The sequence below is a fragment of the Zootermopsis nevadensis genome, unplaced genomic scaffold (genome assembly GCF_977971745.1).
Source record: "Zootermopsis nevadensis isolate Lab colony 2312 unplaced genomic scaffold, Znev_1.0 Znev_ptg000011l, whole genome shotgun sequence".
Taxonomy (NCBI): domain Eukaryota; kingdom Metazoa; phylum Arthropoda; class Insecta; order Blattodea; family Termopsidae; genus Zootermopsis; species Zootermopsis nevadensis.
Window position 1 is genome coordinate 15,574,443 of NW_028259143.1, and position 18,042 is coordinate 15,592,484.

An 18,042-nucleotide genomic window follows, 5' to 3' on the forward strand; every position below is an offset into this window, starting at 1 on the left:
ACATATTAGAACAACTCTAAATTTCAGCAGAATAGCACATAACCTTCCACCAAAAGTCTCTCATCAGTTTGTCATCATCTATTCACCAAAGAAGTTTAATAGTAAGAGTAGCATACTATCCATGTATGCAACATAATCTCTGCTGGTTTTTGATATGGAAAGTCCATCATTCCCTCTTTTTTAATCTTATATGTTTTCCATTAAATTACATTGATTATTACAATTTCATAAATGTAATAATAATTTTCTTTGTATTTTGAAAGCCATTTTTCAGTGTCTATTCAACACATAAACATTAAGAATAGTTTATGCACACAGAAACTACAAAAATTCGTATTTTTGGGAACACAAGTGAGATTAAACTATCAGAAATATTTGAATAATTTAGTTGTATGACTGGTAATACAGCTGAGGCCTGGTAATACTGTGGCCCGTCAGACAAATCCACGCTGTGTATGTGGTTCAGTTGCTGTTCATTTGTGCCAAGTGAACATGGCATTGTGATAGTTGCTCCACTACATGTTTGCACCAAGAACAAGCAGCATACTGAGGCATTATTTTGTGAACTGAAGGAGTGAAAGGGGTAGAAATCCACCATTCTCCATATTTTGTTCATTTGTGAATGTAGATGGGTGTGTGCATCAACAACACTGGCTCAGTCACTTTAAAACATTTTGACATGTACACTTTGTTATGGCAAACATACCGAGCACCAATCATTGAAATATTTCTGCCCCTTTCACTCCTTCAGACCATAAAATATGCAGTATAGCACATCGTTCATCCTTGATGTAACTGTCTAGTGGAGCAGCCATCTTTACACCAGACTCACTCAGCACAAATGGAATGCAACTGAACAGGCCACAGCATGCCACTGTCTGACCTTGAGTCACTATCCTCCACTTTACACTTCCTTCAACACTCTTCGGTCCAACAGTGAATCGACACTATCAGAAACCGAATGTTCTGAATGGTAACTGAAAAAAAGTTCTCAAGAACAGGGTTCCACTGTGTTCCTGACCCACACAAATTATATACCTGAACGAAAGAAACAATGGAAAAGTTCTAACATAATAAAAAAATGAGTGTTCTATTAATGTTACAAGAAAAGTGCACCTTGTAGTCAGAGTACCTAAAAAAATTGAAATTATCAAAAAATGTGCAAATAAAACCATAAGAGGGCTGAAAACCCACATGATAAACCATTATACGCATTTGTTCATGTATAATATTCATATAGTTGCATCTGATGTTATGTTCTCTAACATTCCACATAAATGCCATGACATCACCCACCATGTTACCTGTTACCGACCGCATAAGTGTTAAAATTAGAACTAAAATAATACAAATAAAGAGACAATACATATTTTTCAACCCATTTAAACCAAAATTACATAAATATAAAGTGTGTAAATGAAGAAATGACTGCACAGAATGCAGAAGTCCTAGGTACATTGAAATAATATTTTCTTATTAAAATATGTACTTACCACACTGAAGGAATTACATGCAGAGACAAATGAAGACTAAAGGCTATCTTGATTCTAATTATGACAAAAGAAACAGAATTTTTATTTTTTTTATCCAGATTTTCTAAAAATAAAACTTTCATGATTAAGCATGTATTCATTTCTGATAACTTTTAAACTAATTGGTTAATTATCATGAATCCCCAGTGTCTTCATGTCACCCTCTAACACTGTACATTCAAAAATTAAACACTTCAACAACAACCACCTTCAAGGCCTTTTCTGAAACCTTAACAAGCACCAATCTATAATGACCCTGACATTATGTAGAAAGATACATCATGGGTAAAGAAAAGTGTGATATTATTAAATGGGAATCACTTCAGGATGGCATGTGAAGTTCAATATTAGGTTTCAATATACAATTCTTCCATGTATAACATCTAGTCATGTCTCCAAGAAGCTGATTATTTTTATGTATTAATTTTATTTACAACACAAGTATCACTATACAACATAAGCCACAGCAGCTACAAGAACTTCTAATTAACACCAATAACTTATATACTTATATATATATGTAAAACATTTACAGCATTGCCACTGTTGCCCTAATAAAAACAAATACTGTTCATTTCCTACTGTTTTAGTCCTAAATTACCTATGCCTTTCCCATTGTTCCCAGTATTCACAAGTTTGCATTTCTGAGAGTCGTGACATAGTTCGATCAAAAGCAAAGATTTCTTCATCTCCAGTAAAAATACTAGCAGAAGCATTTTCCTGTAACATAAATTATCAGTCAGTCAACTACCCAATAAATTTAAATCAGCGGTTCTCAATCTGTTGCCCATACAGATTGCTGTAATACTGTATCACTGTCCCCCTCAACGGGATGTCCATAGCTTAACTACGTGCTCTTGAAATCATTTTGAGTCGAAAAGTTCAAATAAACATGGGTCTGATCTGCAAAAGTTTGTCAAGAAAATGAGAATGAGCATTTTATTATATTTGTAACTTTTACATATTTCAATTTAATTTTACGTTACAGTGCTATTATCATTAAGTTTAGACTACAATCTAAATTGCATTTCCAATTACTCACATTATTTACATGACTCGAAATGGTCACCCTGATTGTCAACGCACAGTTGAGCCCTTTGTGTAATTGAAGTAACAGCTCTCTTCATAGTCAAGATCATTTTTGATATTAGCACCGGAGTCCATTATTCGTTTCAGCAGCTCAGCCCTACCGTTTGACTTGATGGAATAAATCAAGTATTTCATGTGACCTCATAGAAAGTAGTCTAAAGGCGAAAGATCTGGTGATCTCGCTGGCCAAACAACTGGACCACCTCAGCCAATTCAACGGTCTGGAAAATGTAGATTCAAAATGCAGTCGCCTGCCTATCAAAATGATGAGCTGCACCATCTTGCTGCAGCCACATCTCTTGCCTAGTTAGCAGAGGAACATCTTCCAACATCAATGGCAACTCTTCCTGCAAGCAGCGCTGAAATGTCAAGCAGTCTTCGAGTACTGACTGCCCTGTGTCTTGCCATGTGCGCAGCTTAGTGAACTAATTTCTGAAACACAGCCAATGCATAGGGAGTGCGGACCAGATCGGACCCACGTTTATTTGAACTTTTCAACTCCAAATGATCCCAAGAGCATGTAGTTATGCTATGGACACCATGTTGTGGGACATTCTGTATATGTAATCTAAGCACAAGGGCAAACAACAACAACAACAATAATAAAAGACTCTGTAATGAAAAGTTTTCAGCCCCTGCACTAAATATTAAATTTGTGAATAACTTTTGATGCTCTCTTACAAACAGCATGAAATAGGCAGGGTGGATGAACAAAGACATCCAATATAACATTTTATCAAAATCAGTCAAGCAGTTCTTGAGTTACGACATGACACCATTAAAATCCCTTTTATCACCTCAAAACTGTAAGACCTGTAAAAAAATATTGCTGGGCATAATGTGTATTTAATTTTTCTCTACAATTTGTATTGAAAACATTTTACACTACAATAATTGTTTACTGAGTTACATTCACAAAAATCCCTGTAGAATATCCATTGGTGTTGTTTAATTTTAAGAAGAAATGGAATATATGAACGACCTTTAGTAGAACTCTCCAATATAGAATTTTATAAAATTCTGTTCAGTGGTTCCCAAACTGTTACACGCAGAATACGGGCGTACACGGCTGACATTGCAAATGTGCACAACAATCCAAAACACTCGTTTTAGTGTGAACATTTTCTGTATGAAAAAACAGAAATGTACTTTTAAAAATCAACAGGAAATGTGCATACAATGAATGTCACATCACAAGGAACAGAACATCATACTTTGTGCTAAATAACTATCCAACTATTCACAAGCAGAATCTGAGAAAATGACACAGAGCAGCTGGCCCAGGTATCACATTGAGACCAGTTATCACCCCATGATTTTCATCTAGGGAGCTATTTCATGAGGAAAAGTAAACACACTCTGGTGGACTGCAACTGACTCACTTCTGTCCAAACACAAGCCTCTCTATAACTGAAAGAGATACTTAAAAGTGAAACACTGGCATATGACACTTTGAATTTACATTCACAATATACTTACAGAGCCATGCTGAATGTTCAGATCATCCATGAGCTTACGATGGTCATCCGAGAAATCCTCTTGCTGCCCAGTCAAGAAAAGCTGTCTGTTTGGAACAGCAGATGATATCACAACTCTCACCTGAAACAAGACTTTGACCATGCAGTCTTCAGTTAACAAGCACAGTACTGAAAGTGATTACCACTGAAATACTGCATTTTAAGGTTATGAAGGACTAAAGACTGTAGGCTTCAAAACCACTCTTACTACCAGGCAAATATTTTTCTTACAGGTCAATTTAAAATGCAGTAAACCACCGATTATTCACGTGCAGATTATCTGGAATGTGGATTATCCATGCATGACCGCATGCACTTCTCAGGAACAATCTAATCAATAAAAAAATGTACATCAGATTTGATTTTAACTTGGACTGTCAGGAATCTTTATAGGTTAGGTAGTATGAAAACAGTACTAAGAGAATATCAAGACATAAGTTACATATATTGGGAGTCAAATGGGACAACGATGGCACTGAACCAACACATAATTATATATTCTTCCATGGAAATAAATTTATGTCAATACTCAGGAAAAGGCTTCTCTGTACACAAGGAAACAATACCAGCATTTAAGAGGGTAGAGTTTGTTAGCAAGAGGCTGCCATGTTTAATATTAAGAGACAGTTGTTGTGACAATGTCCTTCATGGGCATGCATCATCTGATAAACAGAGTAACATAAAGGACAGCATTTACGAGAAGTAGCAGACTGCCCAGTGTTTTACTTTGGAGAAAATAAAAAAATCCATGTTGTTCAAAAGCTTCTCATAGGCTGGCCTGACCATTCAATATATAGTTTAATATCATATAAAAATAGAATGTCACTAAACCCACCATCTTCACCAAGACTAGGATCCAGGACAGTTTTTGGGTTTGTGATCTTCGTTCCTGTAATATCCTTACCAAAACAAATAATTATGTTCTTTGATTATTCTTTTATCATGATCAGTTTCTGAGCTACAGAAACCATCTTCATGACACAAACTCAGAATAGTTTTTGGAGGTTGTGGCCTTTGTTTATGTAATCTCTGCTTCAAAACAAACAACTTTGGTTTTGGCATCATTCTTTGTTACCCACCTACAGAAACCATTCACCACTGATAACAGAACCCAGGTGTTTTTCAGGATTATGACGTCTAGTTCTGTAATCTTCTCTTTGAAATAAACAACTCTGGCCTAGGTGCCATTTTTCTATCATGCTTAGTTTCTAAGTTAGATGAACCAACCTCACCAAGGCTCAAACTAAGGACACATTTTCCAAAGTTTGAACCTTTCTTTCTTCTCTTCCTGGTCTCAAGGAATTAGCAAGTCAAGTTTGGTGCAAACTGGTGCATCTGTTCTCAAAATTAATCTTACACAAACAAATTTGGAGGGTATGGATTGAATTAATCTGGCTCAGGACAGGAACCAATGGTAGGTTCCTGTAAACATAGTTGTAAAACGAAGCACTGCTTACGGTCTAATGGGAAACATTTTATTCTGATGCAATCAGGAAACCAATGGACTACTGGACAAAATGCAATGAAATGCAGGGTTGATTATTTACAAAATATTTAACAACAATGTCAGTAGCTGAGACTATCAACATCAACAATGCAAAGTAAGACACATCTACTTGAAGATTATATCATTCAAACTTATAATAAAACAGATTTTAAGTTGATGAAAGATTCTCGGGTTACAAGCCGCGTCAGGTGGCTGAATGGTGGATAAACCATATCTTCTGCCAACGTTTCGAGAATCCCATAACCAACTCACCTTGTTATCATACAGTGTATCTATAAGAGTGATGAAGCGCCGAGCTTGCGATTTTATCTGCAGACTCATTTGTGGCACATCTCGAATAAGAATCGTATGGAAAGCATGAGATAACTGAATGTAGTCACTCGCTCCATGAGGCTGTAAAATAGAGTATTTTTCATTTATCATTAAACCAATACACAAGTTGACTTCATTTTCATTTTGTATTAATACTGACAATTAACATGTTGAACAAAGAACTTGAATTTGTTGGTACTGTCTCAATAACACTTAATGATCAATGGATGTCTTTTTCACAAGTGCAATGAATGAGTGCTCATTGTCAAACAATACTTGGCATATCGTTCTTTCTTATCTTACCAGAAAGAGTTTAGGGGTATGTGTTTTTTCCAAACTCTACTTTGCCAAAAAATTTGACATTATTTTGTCTTCTGAACCATTTCCATGAAAAGAAACTCTTTACCAGGTTGTATCAAACGTGAAGAAAAGAATGAATTCATGCATCGCTGAAAGCAGTTCCATTTCCAACACTTAATATAATATTGTTTATTTTTCTGATTTCAATGTAATTTACTTTTGACAAACAAGAACATGATTCGGGAATGGGTTGCGTGACTTTTCAATCACTCTGTGCAAAATCAGGAAGTGACCTGGCAACGTCACTAAATATATCTCCACCTCTCTTGGCATAACCATGGTATGTTAACCACTTTATAACAGAGTACTATGCTATCATCTATAAGAATTTCTATGGTGTAATTTAATGGGTACACATTTTGCACATCACTCTGTATATTTCCACATATGTTACCTTAGAATCTGTTTTACAGATAGGTTCAACATTGCAGTCACTGATAAAGTTAAATGTAATTGTTACTTCATGGCTCGAACTGCATTACTCACCAACAAACACTACAAGGTTTACCTGATATGAATCCATAAGACAGGAAATGACAGTTGCATTAAACTTTATCAGTGAATGCACTGTATAATAATTTGAATTATGTACTTATGTTAATGAAACTCCACTGACAGTCTGAAGGTAAAGTAGTTCTGTTAAACAAATGTGATTATATTGCTCTTTTACAACGTAACTCACCCGATCACACAACTCAGAGAAAGTACTGTCTAGAACTTGACCACACGTCTTTTTAAAGGAAACATCACGTCCCTTTATACTGATTGTCCGAGGCCGGATTATGTCATTCTCAAAAGAACATAAGTACTTAAAGACTTTATCCATCTCTTGGTCAGCATCGTCACACTCTCCCTTCCTGCAACATCAAGGAATATATATTTAGAAGATTTCCGTCTTCTGGGTTGTTGCGCTGTGTAGTCTGGTCGATGTTAACCAACGTTTCAGAGGTCATACTGCCTCCGTCATCAGGGCGATGACCTCTGAAACGTTGGTTAACATCGACCAGACTACACAGCGCAACAACCCAGAAGACAGAAATCTTCATACTCTGATGACGGAGGCAGTATGACCTCTGAAACGTTGGCTAACATCGACCAGACTACACAGCGCAACAACCCAGAAGACAGAAATCTTCGTACTCTGATGACGGAGGCAGTATGACCTCTGAAACGTTGGTAAACATCTACTAGACTACACAGCGCAACAACCCAGAAGACGGAAATCTTCATACTCACCGCTGTGAGAACCTCAAGTCTTACACAATATATATTTAGTGTACCTTACTTGCAATACGTTTCAGACTTGGAATATGGAACTTGAACCAAAGTGAACTACAGTTTGACTGGTAACATAAGCGAATTAAGTAAAGTGGACTTGAATAAAAACCAATTCTTCCGTTAGAAGAACACAGTTGAATTAAACCAATTACATATTAAAAAGGCAAAACAAATTTTAAAAGAAATTAATCAAATCATATCTCTGTTACAACTTAGAAACAATTCTCATTGACAACTATATTTAATTTTCCACTATTGATAAACATATATACATTCAAAAACTGAGATGTATTTTGTAAATTGGGAATAAGCGAGCTGTAACTTTCTGGTGATAATGAGAATAATATTAATACAGGGATGTTTAAAATGTTCATTCCAAATTAAATTGTGTTCACAGTCACTAATTCCATTTACGTTGTGTCTAAAGCTAATATAAGTAGGGAAAGACAGGCAGATACTACAAGCGCCACATTTCTCAGTTAAAACTTTCTCCATGCTTAATTAATAGTTAGACAGTTCAGTATCATCTGGAGGGTGGAGGCAGGTATGGAGCAGGAAGGGAAAAACAGCTCCTGTTCAGGATACTAAAATACTATTTTCATCCCTCCAATAATGATTAATGTAAAAATACAATTCCATTCTGTGAGGAAAAATTGTATGAAGATAAACTGTCCTCCAAACATGTAAACATAACAGCACCATGATCAAACATCACAGTCAACTAGTTTGTAGCCCACTTCATATTAGGGAGGTCTCAGGTTCAAATCTTGGCCTACAGACTGACTATCCTCACTGAGGTTTTTCATGGCTTCCTCATTTCCAGGCAAATGCTGGGATAGTACCTAAAATTAGGCCACAATCCCTTCCTTCCGCATCTTTTCCAATTCATTATTCACATCGCCCTCTCACTCGACACTATGTAATATACGCTACTGAGAAACCATCGTTAAATGAACTATAAATAAATACATAAATAACAGCACCATACTGGGTACTCTTCATATACAATTCTTGAATGCAGGTACGTTACTACAAGACAAACTACCCAAATATATTACTTAATTTTCAATAAAAAAACTTACACAAAGTATTTTCTATCATTACCAGGATCAGATCTTAGTCTGTAATCAATCCCAGAATCAAGACATTCCACTTCACAGTGTTCTTTGAGCACGTGAATAAATGGAACAAAATTTGAGCGCTGAAGTCCATTTTTGTACAGATCATCTGGAGCCCTATTACTTGTTACCACCACAACAACTCCATTGCGAAACAGTTCCGTAAATAAACGCTTCAGTATCATAGCATCCCCTACATCAGTGACCTAGAAAAGGAATCAGATGTTATAAAACATATCACAGTCACAATCAGTAACTAATTCAATAATTCAATATCCTTGTTAACCCTGTAGGCAACTGCACAGCAATGAGACAATTTGTATACACACAGTGATACTGGATATGTCATATATACAGCAAAGTACATTAAAGAAACTTAATCCTTAATACACGAATGTAACATCTGAAATTAAAAATACACTACAACTAAGAAGTGATTGCATGTATACAGTTTATGTGAAATACAAATACATTTGGCAGTGAAGTAAAAATAAAATACCAATTAGTTGTCACTATGATCATACAGCACAATATTGGAGTACAAAAAACAAAACAGGAGACCTGGAACTCCTATAAGGAGATAACTGGACTAGTAAGGACGCTAGTTAGGATGAATGTATCAGCTGAGTGGCTAGATTTGAATAGGATGACTCACATGCTGAAATAAGTGAAGTCATTCATATATTCCTCAACAAAGTAATACTGGGGATACAGGGAACGACCCGTTCTTCAAGTGCCTGAGCACTGCGGGTCCCAACATTTCGTTAGCTTGATCTATAGACATTCGGTAGGACTCCTTGGACGAGGGATCGGCCCTTCGAAAGGCCTCTACCTGTACACAGGACAGCTCAACACAGAATAACATTCATGGCTTGAGTGGGATTCGAACCCACGGTCCCAGCGACCAAGCGGCACAAGGCCCATGCCTCAGACCGTGCCTTTTAGGAAGAGGTTATTTAGCCTCTTTCTGAATAGCTGATCATGTCTTATTTGTTTTATGTAAGCAAGAAGTTTATTATATAATTCACAACCTCCAACGACTGGCCAACTGCTGTAGAGTCAAGATTGAGTGATAGGTGACATTCTAATCTATTTCTTGTTAAGTGGTAATGAACCTGTCCATTTGTAACAACCGCAACCTTATGTTTTGCACAATTACTTCCAGTTTGTGTAGTGAATTATGGTTAGAAAATATAGCCAAATAAACCTTTCATGACAGGAGTCTGCCCTTGAACATTTTTTACATCTCTGATCACAGATAGCAATATCATATGGAAGAGAGCAATAACATAATCCATAGTAGGCAGCATGAAGAACATCCATTTTTGTAATGTCAGACAGTCTCTTAATTACAAACAGATTACTGCTAATCTAATTACAAATTCTGTGTAAGTGTTTCTCCCAACTTAGAGTTGTTTGCTTCATTGTATTACTCTACTCTTGTCGTCACTGGTAACTTTTCCCAGTTCTCCCAAACTTCTCCCCATGTTCAGAATTTAAGTATCATTAGCATATATGACTGCTCTGACACAATTTAGTTTTGAAAAATCATTAACATACATGATGAGAAGGAGTATAGAACCCTGGGGAACACAAAATTTGGCAGGCAAGCTGTTTGAGCAATAAAGTTTCATAATTTTAACTCTCTCTATGTCAACATCTGAACAATAATTTGTAATTTGTCTTACAACTGATTCACTAACTAGTCAATTTATTTTTTAAAGATTAAAAATCTATTCTAAAATAATTTGAAACTTTTCATCTTAGAACAAATCTGGGTACAAATGTGTGAAAACACCAAATTCATGTCTTCTTTCACTTAAGGAATGAAGCCAACAAAAACATCTATTCTTTGCCAATGTCGCCATATGGCTGTTGCAACTGAATACACACGCACGCCGGCAGAAATCTTACAGATCTGATAGGACACAAAACCTGCTGTTGTTTGACAGCTATTATGGGGCCTGCACTGTCATGCAGCAGCAAATTTTTTGATGCTAATTTGTATTTGCACCTTTGCTGAATGTTCTGAAAAAGATGTGTGAGAGTGATGTCCTGTCTTCCATGATATTCTTGGAGACAAACTGCATTAGTGCCTATGTGCAACATCCAACACTGCCCATAATAACTGCCTTCCATGGTGTGTCCACTGATGTTTACAACTGAACTCAGAAATTAATTTGCTGTGGGATACTGCTGATAGTGTCGCCAAAATTTCCAAAAAATTACTGAATTACCTTTGTAAATGGAGAAGAAACTCCTTCTATTCTACAAACAGCTAACAGATGAATAATGCTGACATGCATTCTTATAGCAAGGCTCCATTACTGTTTATGAAGCAAGGAAATCATTAGCCACTTAGACAGAAGTGTTTTCAGACAGCCCACTTGCTCCCCTGACCTCGACCTATGTGCCTTTGATGTAAGGCAAACCCTGAAGTAGAACATTTACAAATGTAACCCTCATATAAAGAACTGAAAGAAAATTTCAAATTTTCTCTATTTCTCAAGAGCTTCATCACATGAATGTAAACTTTTTACATAGACATCTGGAACGAAGAACCACACTTTCAGTACCCATCACCATCAGTGTTAAGTTTTATTTGTAATTAAAATTAAATTATTTGGTTATTCCGTCAAATCACAATGTATTTAAAATAAGATAATTAAAATAATTAAAATATCATTCTGTGTTCCATATCGAATAATCGATTTACAATTGGAACAGTTACAACATGTTTCGGTTTTATTAAACCATCATCAGGTGTAAAATTATATTAAATTTAAAACTCAATTACAATTTATTACAATTTTTCGTAGTGTAGTTTTTTGGAGGTCGTGTCCAGATATTTTCATATAATGGATCAACTTTATTGTTTGAAGTGATGCTTTTGATGTTTACATCGGTCAGAGATGAAATAGTAGACAACACAGTTGTGTCTGGAGGTGATCCAGAAGTATTACCGTATCCGATCAAGGTTTATTACTGAATGTGTTGTTTACTATTTCATCTCTGACCGATGTAAACATCAAAAGCATCACTTCAAACAATAAAGTTGATCCATTATATGAAAATATCTGGACACGACCTCCAAAAAACTACACTACGAAAAATTGTAAAAAATTGTAATTGAGTTTTAAATTTAATATAATTTTATACCTGATGATGGTTTAATAAAACCGAAACATGTTGTAACTGTTCCAATTGTAAATCGATTATTCGATATGGAACACAGAATAATATTTTAATTATTTTAATTATCTTATTTTAAATACATTGTGATTTGACGGAATAACCAAATAATTTAATTTTAATTTAATAAATCACAATATGACGCAACTACACTATTTTATTTGTAATGTTTTTTTAGGCTGTGTTCCGCTACTTGACAGAATATGATAGGAGCAGCATCTAGCTCTTCCACCTCAGAGGTCCAACAATCTACAGCTGCACTCATAGAAAACTCAGCGCAGCCTGACATACGTTGAAAACTGATTATGCCACGTTTTAAATGCCAACAAAATTTCCCAAGTCACTCATCACTACAACATCTAAGCTACACTGTATGGCACACAGCCTGATTGTAAATGTGCCCATAGACGGACTCTATTACTCACCTGGAATTCATCAAAACAAATTAGCCATGAGTTATTACTGATTGATCTTGCAACAGGGGGAATGGGGTCGAAAGGCTGTGGTTTTGTGCTCTTATAGTCCCTCACAACAGTCTTCTTTACCTCATGAATCCGGGAATGAACATCTAGCATGAATGAATGAAAGTGAACACGTTGTTTTCCTTCAACCTTTAACAGAGAAGGCAAACTGTTTACTACAAGAGATATACCTGACTGTTTTTCTTATAATTTGCCTTAAACTCTTAAGAAAAAATATAAAAAGTGCATGCAACTAAAACAACATACTTGTAGCTAACTAACCAATGCTCAAAGTGGTCCAAACACCTTTACGATATCAGTTAACAGCTCCAGAACAGGGAAAAAATCCTTTTCATGTAACTTAGAACCAGATCGGTTAAAAGCCAATACCACTGAAACATGAAATAGAATCAAACCAATCTGACCCTGCAAACACTAATTAATATAATAATAAAAATAATAATCATCATAAAAAGTTGGGAATGATTAGACTCTACTTCAAAATGCGGATTCCAGATGTCCAAAATTTCATGCTGTTCCTTATGTATTTGTAATAAATTTAATTACAATGTTAGTAGCCCAAACTATTTACTGTCAAATTAAAGGATGACTAATAAATAATGCTTTGGAAAAGATATGGACAAAGTGGACATGGCATAATTTAAGGTAATGTCTTGGCATTTGCCTGGAGGAATTGAGGGAAATCACAAATATCCTCAGCCAGGATAGCCAATCTGCTAGCTGAACCCATGACCTCCCCAAACAGAAAACAGGGGTGCCAACTACTCAGCCCTGACATTTGGTAAGCTGCTTTTAGAAGGGAAAAAAAATCTTGCAAGGTTGGTAGATGTGTCTCCTGCTAATAACTGCTGAACCAAATGTGTAATTTAATAAATGTCAGTGGAAAAGTCAAGACACTGCAGTTACTCCTGAGTCACACTTTTCTGATCCATACATTCAAATTTATACACATGAATGCAGTGTGAATGTTTATAGTCAGGGGAACACTAACATAATTTAGTTCTGGTACTTGAAATTCTGTATGTTGACAAACTTCATGTTATAGTATATGCAGGACTACATCATAAATACAAATATAAATAAATCCTTAAAAATATGGCGAAATTTGTAACAACAGAAACAAAATTTGCATTCATGAAGAAATTATAAGCAGTTAAAATTTTGAATTCAGCAAGAAGTCAAGAACAGATTAACTGCTTGCAACCAGAACCAATTCTCTTTTAGCATGATATTTAGATAGATTAGATATTAAAAGTAATCTTATTTTACTTGTTTTGAGAAATGGTCCTGAGAATATAAGAACAAAAGAGGGAGGAAGTGACATGAGACTAGACAAAAATTATACAATAAGGACCTCCAAAACTTGTACTCTTCACCAATTATTCAAACGTAACAAATCAATCAGAATGATATGGGAAAGATGTAAGATGCATGGGTCAACTAAGAAGTGCATACAAAGTTCTGGTATGGAAACCTAATTGGAAGAGATCACTTGGATGACTTGTCAAACTATGTAGTTCTTACGGTAATCAAACCAAGAATGATTAAATGAACAGGGAATGTACCATGCATGAAAGTTAAGAAATGTACCGTATTCAAAAGTTTTGGTGAAAAAACTTGAAGGAAACACTTTGGAGGGGACCAGGATTGGAGGGGGTTGCAGTATCTAGTACGATCCTTGCTAGCGCACTGGTCTCCCTCTAGCTCGAACCACCGGCGGAGGAGGAGATGGGAGAGTGTTTCCTGAGATTCAGAGGTAGCTACTTCTTTGTTGAATTGTATTTTGCTGAATTTTATGTACTGGTGGAATGGATGGCTTCACCAAGAGTGAGTAGCTACCCTATCTCTCGGGGGAAGCTACCGAGGCAAAGTGAGCTTTATTTTTTATTGTTGGATTATATGGTGAGGTTTGACGCAATGGCTTGTTGGTTAAAGTTATAAGTGTACATTTATTTTCTACTGTGTTGGTAAGATATAAATTTGTGTTCAGGGTCCATAAGGGGGTGATTGCCAAAAGAAGCAATGATAAACAGACCTAGAACCTCCCCTGTTGGATTGTTTTCTGAAAAGGCACTTCAGTTGAAGTCTATTCAAATAAACCAAGAAGCAGAGTTTGAGGATGTGAACTAGATTCATCTGTTACCAAAAATCCTGACATACAACATAATAAGAAGACAACATGGGCTACTAGGCAACATAAAATGTCTTCGCTTGGTGATAAAACACAATGGTTACAATGACTACGATGAAATTATGAGATTAATTAATAATAAATACCTTTAAGTTAATGATGGATGACCTCATGTTCACTGCACATTGTTTTTGCTTCACAAGTGTGCATGAGAGAGAGAGAGAGAGTAGTTCCTATTACAAAATATGGCAACATAAGACAATGAGGATGGCTGTCTTCTGGGTTGTAAAACAGTGAGTTCATTCAGAGGGTTGGGCTATTCTTTAAGACAGCAGTGACCAGCAGCCAACAGTAAGATATAAGAAGATGGAGTAGCAGATACTGAGGCTCAGTAGCAATTGAACTGATAGCTACGCAGCTAAAACAGTGCTACAACAAATTTTTATTGCCACAATATTGTTATAGATCAGTCTACTATGTGCAATTAAATATATTTTCTACAAAATGTCAGAGGGAGGCAGTGCCTATTCATTTTTATTTTCCATGTAAAATATAATAATTTTTACTACACACAAAACATGACTCTCTTAAAAAATTCCTGAAGGATTATTTGTGTCTGTTTTTGTGTGTTCATTAATACTGCACAATTGTAACCTTTATTTCATTGTGTTTTAAGAGTATGAAAGTAAAAGCTCTTTTGCATATTAGAACTGGAATTCCACATTATAAACAAATGACAAAATCACTTATAAAGGAGATGCAAATTAAGTTTTAACAAATGTCAAGAATTTGCCTTCAAACATCTGGAATCCCTATTTGAATTAACTGCAACCAAATAAAAAAAGCACACACACAGAACTCAAATAAGAATTACACCTCCAAACTGATAAATAATACTGTTTATCAATGACATATTCTGGGCATGCTACAAGAAAACTACCAGTGTAACGTAAGAATTTAAAAACTGCAAGAAAACCACAATTATTGAGAAAATACATAAATATGTCCAATTTTCTTGAATTTTAATCTTACCATCCCATGCAGCTTTCAAGACACCCAGAATATATCACTGCTGATTACAGCTAAACTAAAACAATGTACCTCACAACAACCGTAGAACAAATCCATGAGCATTGTTTTACCACCACCAACAGCACCATAGATATAGAGTCCCTTTGGGGCTTTGGATGCCTTTTTAAAGAATCTACTAAACAATCCATGCACAGATGGTTTATATCCTTGGATGTTCTCATAAAGTCGCTGCAAACTGTCCGTGACTCTGTGTTGACAATCATCATGCATTAATTCCCCATTATCAATCTTTTCTTGATGTACTGCTGAAGGTCCCGAAGTTTGCGTAGGCGATTTCTGAGAACCTTGATCTGATGTGACCTTTAAAACATATTGGTGAACATTGCAGCTAACTCGCAAACAATACGATGCTGATTTACAAGTTAGCAGAAAGATTTTGTTGAAATGCTGTTTATTTCCATTACATAAATGTAAAATTGCACCAGCTGGAATTGCCATTATTGTACACAATGCTGCAATTCTTGACACCTAAAATTAGCAATAAACACGAATTAAAATTTCTAAACGTTTCTTTTTAATTTACGTACTAATGTATCAATTTTGTGTCTTGGAATTAAATATTCTACGATTTTACCTGATTTTTTAAGTACTAATGCGTGATCCCATGCTTTTCGTCCGTTTTCCGATGTTACATCACTGTCGTCGGTGTAGGCACGAACATAGCAGAAACAGGCATTAATCTATGCGCAGGACGACAAATTCATACTATTTCGCAACTTGGTATTCATTTTTCAGCAGCTGAGTGTCCTACATTTACACGCGGTACATTTAAATGTGTGAGAATTCGGGTTCTCACATCGGCGGCGAGTATAAAGATGTCTGTCATGGGTTGTTGCGCCGTGTAGTCTGGTAGACGTTCACTCACATTTCAAGGGTGCTGGCTATCTCCATCATCAGGGCGATGACGGAGACATCGGGAAACTTTTACCACACCACACCGTCAAATAACTGTGCCTTTTTATTGATAAGACTTTTGAGACTTGATGGAACACCTAAAAATGTTGATGTCAGAACAGTATTCTCTTCTTTGAAAACATGAAAAATTGGCAACTGTTCCTATTGTATTATCATTGTGTGCAGCTGAATTTATCTGAAAATGTTCTTGGTTATATATTTGCATCAAAGTTCATCAATGAAAATATGTATTCAAGCGGAAGAGGCAAATCTCCGATTTCTCATGTGGACTTCGACGTCAATTTCTAGGTTCAGCACCAGTTATAATTTTAACAGTTTCTTTTTTTAAAGTAAATAGAATTTTGCTGTTAGATGAATCACCCCCAAAATTAATCCACATTTCATTAGAGTGAAACCAACACAAAATAAATTGATTTGAGAGTATCAGTATTGCTGATATCATACATCAATCTAATCACATAACATCCTGTACTTATTATCTCAGTCTCTGATTCTGAGGAATTGAGGTGCACAATATTTGACATCTGATGCGTTGATTCTCTTTCTACGTTTGTTGGGGTCCATTTCAAGGGACGACAGGTGTGAAGAAGCCATAATGATTGGTTCCCCTTCTGCAATTTTCAGAGTCAGCCCGCCATCATGAGACTCGAAAGGGGAAGACACCTAGGTTCTCTGGCCTGTACTAACCTTGATTTCAGAAACCACATCAAAGACATTAAAATTTATACATCACAACTCTCCACTCTACACTCACAGGCTTTAGCAGTTTTGTCATTGATTATGTCACGTTTCCTTTCAGTGGTAAGCCATCGGCACCACACTACCCTTCCTTAGTAAAACAGACCCACATGCACTAGATTAATTGGAGTCTATGAAATTATACATAAACTGAGGTTGGGTTTCTGATACCTGGATCCTGTGACTGGAAGCAGTGAGAAGGGTGCATTTAACCTTCACTTCTGAGTTATCCATACAGACACACATGTTGAAGTTCGCACCAAATCTGGGACAGTATCATGAAGATACGACAATCGCAGCCGGTGATACAGGAGTTTTTAAACCTGTGGGGACTTAACTCTACATACTGAGGATAAGACCGCCACGGTGGTCTAGCGGTTAGAACACTGGCCTTGTAATCCTGGGGTCTCGGGTTCGATTCCCGGCGGTGCCCGAATTTATAACTTGTGTTGGGCAAGGCCGTGGTCTAGGCAACACGGAGTTTTCCTCCGTGGCATCCAAACAATTACTCCATTCACACACAGAAGAAGGCAATGGCAAACCACTTCTGGATCATCTGCCAAGAACGTATATGAACAGGTCCCAGTCCGAGAAAAGGATGGAAGGATCCTGTTCGTATGGACCTGTCGTCAGACAGAACACTAAATAATAATAATAACTGAGAATAAACATACAAGCAGCTGAGCTCAGACGTGGCAGGTACGGTAGGTGTTCAGTATGCCAAGGGGTCACTTAGACAAGAAGGAAGAGATGATTACAGAATTGCAATAGATGAAACT

The 18,042-nt window shown here is 36.2% G+C and overlaps 1 protein-coding gene across 6 annotated transcripts; it reads right to left on the reverse strand.

Moving 5' to 3' along the window:
• Positions 1–1,939: 1,939 nt before the first annotated feature.
• LOC110831396 (putative ATPase N2B) lies at positions 1,940–16,458 on the reverse strand. Of its 6 annotated transcripts, XR_015534818.1 has the most exons (9): positions 16,185–16,458; positions 15,620–16,078; positions 12,331–12,516; positions 8,678–8,919; positions 7,000–7,174; positions 5,898–6,038; positions 4,101–4,220; positions 2,575–2,842; positions 1,940–2,252 (listed from the first exon to the last, which is right to left on the reverse strand). XR_015534818.1 is itself a non-coding variant. In XM_022067326.2 (8 exons), exons 2-8 carry the CDS (start codon positions 16,046–16,048, stop codon positions 2,130–2,132), a joined length of 1,416 nt encoding a protein of 471 aa, XP_021923018.1. In that variant the 5' UTR covers positions 16,049–16,078; positions 16,185–16,447; the 3' UTR covers positions 1,940–2,129. The 6 variants fall into 6 exon arrangements, 5 of the variants coding, with proteins under 5 accessions (XP_021923018.1, XP_021923019.1, XP_087203571.1 ...); XM_022067326.2 differs by lacking the exon at positions 2,575–2,842 and having other exon boundaries at positions 16,185–16,447; XM_022067327.2 differs by lacking the exon at positions 2,575–2,842 and having other exon boundaries at positions 15,620–15,910; positions 16,185–16,444.
• Positions 16,459–18,042: the final 1,584 nt, after the last annotated feature.

Excerpts from the sequence above, each read along its gene's own strand:
- LOC110831396 (XM_022067326.2), bottom strand. The coding sequence starts at position 16,048 with ATGGCAATTCCAGCTGGTGCAATTTTACATTTATGTAATGGAAATAAA. Across the intron at positions 7,175-8,677 it reads AATGATAGAAAATACTTTGT|GAAGGGAGAGTGTGACGATG; the intron begins GTAAGTTTTTTT and ends TTGATGTTGCAG. Across the intron at positions 6,039-6,999 it reads TCTCTGAGTTGTGTGATCGG|CCTCATGGAGCGAGTGACTA; the intron begins GTGAGTTACGTT and ends TCTATTTTACAG.